General features: G+C 44.3%; 1 protein-coding gene across 1 annotated transcript in view; it reads right to left on the reverse strand.

Annotated features, from left to right (window-relative positions):
• Positions 1-237: 237 nt before the first annotated feature.
• SPP2 (secreted phosphoprotein 2) overlaps positions 238-7,780 on the reverse strand; it is a gene marked incomplete at its 5' end in the record, with an annotated part of 32,028 nt that continues 24,485 nt past the window's right edge. The window contains 2 exons of the mRNA XM_080399187.1: positions 238-6,700; positions 7,064-7,118. Of these exons, the coding sequence (XP_080255313.1) occupies positions 6,603-6,700; positions 7,064-7,118 (153 nt within the window). The 3' untranslated portion in view covers positions 238-6,602. The remainder of the gene's footprint in view (positions 6,701-7,063; positions 7,119-7,780) is intronic.

Consider the following 7,780-nt stretch of genomic DNA (forward strand, 5'->3'; position numbering starts at 1 on the left):
ACAAGGCTGATAAGACCTGTGTTCCCAGGAGAGGGACACATCAAAGGTCTCTTCTAAGCTGCCCTTGTTGCAAAGACCATTAGCACCTGACAATCACTGTCATTAACTTCCCTTGGCTCCCCACATTAGTGGTCAAGTACCCATTAAAGCTGACGTGGGCTAAAACACAAGCCTTTGGATTTGTAGCAAGACACCTTATCCACAGCACCCCAGAGAAAAAGGAATTAAGTACCTTCGTTGGTTTGAATGAATTAATAATTAGTGATAAGCGTTACAGAGAATTACAAGCAAACTGAGAGTAACACAGAACAAACAGATGGAATAAGGATCCTTTAATAGCATCATCATGATCCGGTACAACACATACTGGACACAGGTTAGGTGTCTGACAGTCCTCCCACTGAGCTCAGGAGGCAGATATTGTCTGCAGAGCACAGGCATTGAGTGCCTCAGGAGTTCATCCGATGGCCATTTGACATTACAGCAGAAAGGGTTCAGGGAAAGACTTGTCCCTTCATTACAGAATAGTTTTTCATGAAAAAGGCGAGGAAATGGCAGCATCAGGTTCTTTCTTCCCATGCTGAATCTTTGAATCTTGATTCTTCTCCTTCTCCAATCTACTTTAAAAAAAGGAAGGGGGAGAAATGTCATAGCCCAGAATTTGTCTCATACTTCACAGAACTAAGCAAACATCCATGGCCTTGGAAAAAATGTATTCCACTTCACTGAGTTGCTTATTAATTTGATTAGCATCAGACTCACACCATGAGGAATCTGTAAAAAGAAACCTGCATATGCAAAACATTTTGCATGTGCACAAATGTCATGTCAATCGCTAATTAGTGTAAAAAAACAGGGGGGGGGAAGAACCAGACTGCTAGAAAAATTAACAACAGTGAGATAAGTAACACGGGGTACAAATCAACACATACTGTAAAGTCTCAAAAGCAGAAATGGTTGAGGCTATAGGCTGATGTATGGTCTTCTGAAAAACATATCTGAATTAAGAGCTACAATATGCAGAAGAAATCTGAGATGTGTTTTTCTAAGGGAACATGTGACTGCTACAGCAGTCTGTAGCCCACACTGTATCTTCAGCAAGTTTGTCACCATGGCAACCCGAAATTTTTATGTAAGACAATTCTGTTGGTAAAATTTTAGGGATAGATTTGTGCCAGAAAGGAGTGTCCACACACGTGGTAGTGATAGATAGAGCAATCCTCTGAGAGCAGCTTATCCAGGAGCGCCTGGGTCCTGCCCAGCCCTGGAGATGGGGGATGCAGGCCAAAGAACCAGGACTGGCTGCTATGCTCATCACTGGGGACCAAGTGTCAAGAGAAGAAATGGGAACAAGGGAAATTCCAGCTCAGTTTAAGGAAAATCTTCCCCCAGGAGTGAGCAAACACTGAACTGACACTGAACCCAGAGCCCAGAGAGGGTGAGGGATCTATATCCTGGGATATTTAAAGCTCAGCTACACAGCCTGATGAACCTGGCCCTGCTCTGAGCCAGGACTGGACTTCCAGGGGTCTTTCCCAACCTGTGTGACTCCGACAAGTCATTTCTAGTGCTTGCAAACACAACATTGAGGAGAAGGCTGGAAGACAGCCGATAGCCCTTTCTGTTTCTCCAGTGAAGTCCTCTTGGTTTTCTCCAGGAATTAGATTAAGGGGCTTGCCATCAGGCTTTAAAGACATAGTAAAGTCTAAGGAATCATCCAAGGAAGTCTAAGGAATCTGCATCCTCCAGAAGCAGGAATGATGTCCTCAGTGCAACAGTGGGTCTAATCTTTCAAAATAGATCCAGAAGAGGTGGACAAAAGGCAAGACAAAAATCACTGCTGTTCAGAATAGCAACAAGAGATTGTCACAACGATTCTCCTCCCTGCTGTAACTCCTCTTCTTCATCCCCACACCATGACCTGGCCTGAGCGTGAGGAAAGATCCTGCCTAGGTCTGTTTCAATTCCAGTCCTTCACCTCTGAACAGATGAAAGTACGTTTTCTTCCCTGCTAGAGCGTATCACAGATGCTAGGTGACACCAAGGACTGTCGTAGACAGACTCCAAGGCAGGAGAAATATAATGGTAGCCTGTCATTTCTTCCATGTTGCCTAAGTGATAAATTGCTCTAGTTCTCACTCTCAAAGCTGATCCGATGTGGAGCTCATGCACCATGCAACAGATCCCATTCTGCAGGGATTTTGCTTCCCTCTGATGCTTCACTTTTTTCCCCGGATAGCAATAAGCTGCATCCTGAGAACTGCAGAAAGTGGGGTGGGTGATCGGAGAGGAAAAACCAAAGACAGAATATATGAAGCCGTGAGAATACAAAACTGGAACTAAAATCAAACAGCTTCTTAATGAGGACACTGGGTATAAAATTCTTCTTTCCTTCTTTCTTTCTTATGCACCCTGCTCCATTATTATTTTTATAGAAGACAGACAAACAAGCATCCATTTCACTCTGAAGGTTGCATCCTGAATTTCTTGGGTATGAGAAGAGGCCCAGTGTTGGCAATTATTCTTCCACTGAAAATAAAAAAAATAATCCCTAATATTCAAGGATGCCAGACTATTCACTTCTCTTCCGCAAAGCTGCTAATCAGCTTGTAACAACTGCCATCACCACATTCCCACAGCAGTGAGCTATGCCAGGTGAGAACTCAGTTGGAGAGTAATTTTAAGTAAAACGTAGAAAACTCGAGGAGGAAATCACAGCCCCTTGGCTTGATGCAGAAGGAATTTGATTGTCTGTTAAAAAACACTTTCCTTGTGTGATTAACGACAGTAGGAGAAAATCAGCATTCACAATCTCCAGCTATACTGCAAGCAAAGGCAAGAGCTTTCTTCTTCATTTTCCTGTTCAAGGAAATGAGGCATTGCTGGTGAGACTCCAGACATAAGTCATAGGCTGGACTCCACCCTGCACAAAAATACAAACTGCCTTAGGCGGTTGATTTTGGAAGAGCAGAGTGTTGGGGCCCTTTTCTTTTGCTTTCTGGGGTTCAAGGTGATAGGTTAGTTTAAGCCATTTTTTAGGCTTCTCTTTGCAATCCAGAGCCACAAACGCCATTAAGCAGATTCCAGCTTCATGGAATCCGTAATTCCTTATACCTGTGCATGCTCAAAAAGTCTTCCCTGTTGTGCGTGTGCCGAGCAGCATCCTTTCAGAGCAGGAAAAGATGCTCTTCTCCCCAAGAGAGTTTCAACAGGGGATCGACTGCACAGCTAACATGCCCTTTGCTGACACTGTGGCAGCAGACACAGCTCCAAAAAGCTCTGCACACACCTGGCAGGCCAAGCTAACTAATGACCTTAACTCTTGTTGCAGGTTAAGGCTGTTAACTGGTGATCAGCTATTGTACAGCAGCAGCTGGCTCTCCTGCTGTCACTCACTCACATGCCTGTGCTATTTTTTGGAAAGACTGGTCCGCAGCATGACATGTGAGTTTTACAATCTCCCCAGTTCCGGAGATGCACTAGGAAATAAATCCAGAAAATCTGATTAGGGCTTGTCACTGAAGTAAGCTCATTAATCATTGATGTGGTTCTTTCATATGCAGTTTGCTAACTCCTGCAGGCACCAGCAGACTGGTGGGTCTAAAGACTGCAGACTTGGAAAAATTCTTTATAAAACAATTGTACTGATTTTTTCCTTTTGAATATTTATCACATTCTAATAAATAAAAAGAGCCACACGGTACCAGTGAGATCATTTAGCCTAGCTTCTTGCATAGAGTCAGGCATAGGATTCCCCTGAAATAATTCCTGTAGGATTCCCCTGAAATAATTCCTGTAGCCAAAAAGATAAGAAGATTTAGTTTAAAAAACATAAAATCCATCATGAAAAACTCTGCCTGCCACTTGCCTTAGTAATTTTTGCAGCAGTCAGTTGCCCATACTGTTGCATAAAGAAAAGAATCACACTTCATTTCTTACCTGAACTTGTCTAGCTTTACTTGTCAACAACAGGTTCTTTGAGTAAGAGATGAAAGTCTTCTATTATTAAATTGCTGTTTCCCCAGCCTTCCCCAACATATTCTCAGCTAAACTAAGCCAGCTGAGCTACTGCCATCTCAAAACACAGCACAGATTTCCCATGCCCCCCCAAACACTGCCATCACAGTATGGCTTGTAATAATGCCAGCCACAATCACACAGGTGCCAAAACACAGGAAAAAAGCACAGTGAATAACTTTCCCTGGCCTTAAACACATGAAATAATTTGGATGTGTGTGGCTCCAAATTAAACCCATGGATGAAACCCTTTAATTCTGGATACAAGTGAAATTGAGATGTAAGACTTCTCTCCAGACTTGGCAGCTAATAATAAGTCAAATCGATAAAAACAAGAGAAACAAGGAGTTTTGAGGGGGTGTGAAATTCTCCCTTAATTTCCTGATACATCTGCCTCTGAGATGTCCAAAACCTAGGACACTGGTATGAAACACAGCTCTGTAAATCACTTATAATCTATCTTCAAGAGCAAACAGAAAATATTAAGGCTTGAACTGCACATGATTTCAAGAACCTTAAATTTCTCCCCATTTGTTTCATGTTCTCTTTCAATAAGATTCTGCAGCTTGCTTCTGGTTTAGAGATTTATTAGGCATTAGATACAGGAACACAAACCATTTGCTACTACTGTTTAATGGGGATGGCTCCTCTTGAGAGCCAATTTGTATTTTCCAAATGCAAAGAAGAGGATGTCTCCCCATTTCGAGCACATAGACCTCCTTCCCCACAACTTTTCTGGAGGATCAGTTGAAGAAAATTCAATCCATTCACCCAGCTGGACTGAGTTTGGTTTGCAGAAGCCAGAAATGGTCAGGCATTTACAAAATTTGCCCCTCTCCTCTCTGGAACAGGAAGTCAACCTTATGCCCCTCTTCAGTAAGGCTCAGCCTTGCCACACCACCTCCTCGGGTGAAAGGTACCCAGCGGGACGCAGTGCACACCAGAGTGCCATTGCAATCTGCCCGAGGAAGTTCCAAGATATTTAGAAATGTTAGAAATTCCTGTAAGGAGAAAGGCAGCGATCGAAACAGCCTAATACCTTTTCTAGCTCGTGGATAAACTAAAACAGCATATGGATCTAATGAAATAATTTTTACAAAGTCCTGACCCAGCAGAATGACCGAGTTTTCCTTTCATATCTAGTTTCTAGGAGAGTAGGGGGTATGTCTCCTTCAGCATATATAGGTTACCACGGATATGCTTATGGGTAACATGTGTTAGGTTTTGGTGAGTCATCAGTGCTAAATTACATCTAAAACCGTCTTGTTTCCAATGCAGCAGGCCTGAATTGAGCTCCGCGCACATGGAGCTCGGTTCTGGCACTCTCTGCAGGCACAGAGACCTGCTAATGATACATCCCCCAGCCAGCCTGCGAAACCTTTTAAATCACAAAGACATCGCGCTAAGTGATTTCCTCTTCCTTTCCCAACTACTTTAAAACTGTTTAGCATGCCAAAGAGTGATCTCCCTTCTGTGTTGCTGAAACGCTTTCAAAACCACTTCCCTTTAGATCAGCTCCACAAGACAGCAGGTAAAATAGCAGCAGCAACCAAAGCTGCTCCCACGTGGAGCCTCAGAAGCAGGTCAGCAAAGGTGGTGCATGTAGGATAGGCCTTGCCAGCTCCAATGAATCAGGAGTGCATCTCATTATCATCACCACTAATTGGGCTCCAAACATCTCCTTCAGCTTCTCTACAACAAACCCTTGCCCTGGGTAGACTGCATCTTGGTTCTCCAAGATACCTCACTACCACTTTCATTTTTTTGTCCGCAGAACTGTGCAGCCTCGGGGCTCGGTTGCATTAGAGTCGGCACAAAGACGTGCCCGTTCCTCCAAGAGTTTGAAGTATAAATAGACACAAGAAGCCACGGGTGGGAAGAGAGCACGAGCACAAAGGTGGTGGGTGGCTTGCTGAAGGACTGAGGCACCCAACAGCTCACCTGTGTCTTTGCCAATACACAGCCAGGGCATGTTTGAGATCCCACAGCAAGTGATAAACCCCCGCAAAGGGCAACCAGTTTGGGTAATGTCCAAATGTTCATGAAACATTAGATAGAAACACATCTCTGCCAGCCGAGAGAAATGGAGGCAAAAGGGCAGAGCTGTCCCATGCCAAACTCAGGCCGGCAGACTGATTTTCTTGCGCACCATTCATACTATCTGCACACCAGGACAGTGGTGCTCACGTGAGTATATGGGATGGAATACTCAAGCGCGAGTGAAAGCCGTGAGCTCTGTAGTTGGGATGTCTTTCTCGGCATGAAGCAACAAGAAGAAAAATCAAAACTGTCTTCTGCTGCCTTGACAACCGGTCAGAGCCTGGTTCTGCGAGCCCTTCTGTACGCACAAGAGGTTGCCACCCCATCAACATTTGTCAGTGGTGCTGATAGTGCTGTTTGTGTCCCTGAATTTCCCCGTAAGCAAGACCTACAAATGCCTAAAGGTTTTTAACATGTTCGCAGCCAAGAGCCATGTTCCCAAAGAGGTCCTCTGTCCTGAGCAGTTGCTTTCCCACCCTGCCGCAAAACCTGCAGACCTAGGGTGCATAAAAGCTACGCTTCAAAGTGTACTCACCCAAACCGTATTATTCAGTCTTGTCATAGCTGAAATAGCTGGGTTGACGCCAATCTCCATAGCTGCCACCTCTTCTCCTTGAAGGGAAGGCTTTAAGAGCAAATACATCTTTTAAAAAAAAACACATGCAGACACACATGATATGCTTTCAATGTGTGTTCATTCAGCATTCTGCACAAGATCAAGACAACCTCAAAGAAGCACGTGAGCACTGGTTATGAGACCACAAATCTGGCAATCCAGAAAATGCCTACACAGAGTATGCAAACCTCAGCATTGCCCTAATTTGCAGCCTAATGGCCTCATCGCTTCCTTAATGAGACATGCTTCTACAAAGGAAAAAGCAGCTGGCCATGACCTGAGAAAACTGCTGGTCTTCTATATTTTTTTTTCTCCCTCAGACAGATGCCCAAGCAGATGATCCAAAGGGCAAATGTGCCAGGACAGCCCAGCATGGCAGAAATGGCTTACCTTCTCTGTGACTGCTGCCTCGCCTGTTGGGGTTCATTATCGGCATACGCATCATCTGTAAATTAAAGACGTTTCTTTAAAAAGCTCATCTGTCAAGAAGTCCACCTCTCCTTCATTTCCTCAGGTACTGTGTGATTGATGCCAAACGTCATTTTTAATTTCTCTGAAAACAAGGTTACTGGTGACACTATTGCAAAGCAGTGATGCTGCTAAGGCAGCCTGCAGCTGCAGGTAGGCTCTCAGGTCAAAGTCTTCCATACCTCACACCTTACCTGACCTTTCTCTAGCACAGATACAGCCAGATCCTGGAGAGCAGTCAGTCTGTTGCAGTCACACAGGAAACCTCGGAGTCATTTACATTTATCACAAATTACTCTTTTTAAAGCTCTCTATCCTCTTCTTTTGTTGGTCTCTATCCAAGTACTATGATCCCAGACTCAGCCAACCACAATTCCTTCTCCTATCCAAATCCTACCAGCGCTACGGGAGCTACACCAACACCATCCACCACACTGTGTCAGCCAGGCTGAGATCCCTTGAACTGAGTTACAGCTCTAGAGCAAGAGCTACGGTGCACTTGATGCAGCCCTTGGCAGAAAGAAATACTTCCCTCTTCCCATGCAATAATTCCCTTTGGCATTTATTCCTTATTAACATTGCAGGAAATATATTCCCCAGCAGGAATACTGGCAGCAGTACTGAATTTTAAGTGATGGT

The sequence above is a fragment of the Falco punctatus genome, assembly GCF_963210335.1.
Source record: "Falco punctatus genome assembly, chromosome: 8".
NCBI lineage: Eukaryota > Metazoa > Chordata > Aves > Falconiformes > Falconidae > Falco > Falco punctatus.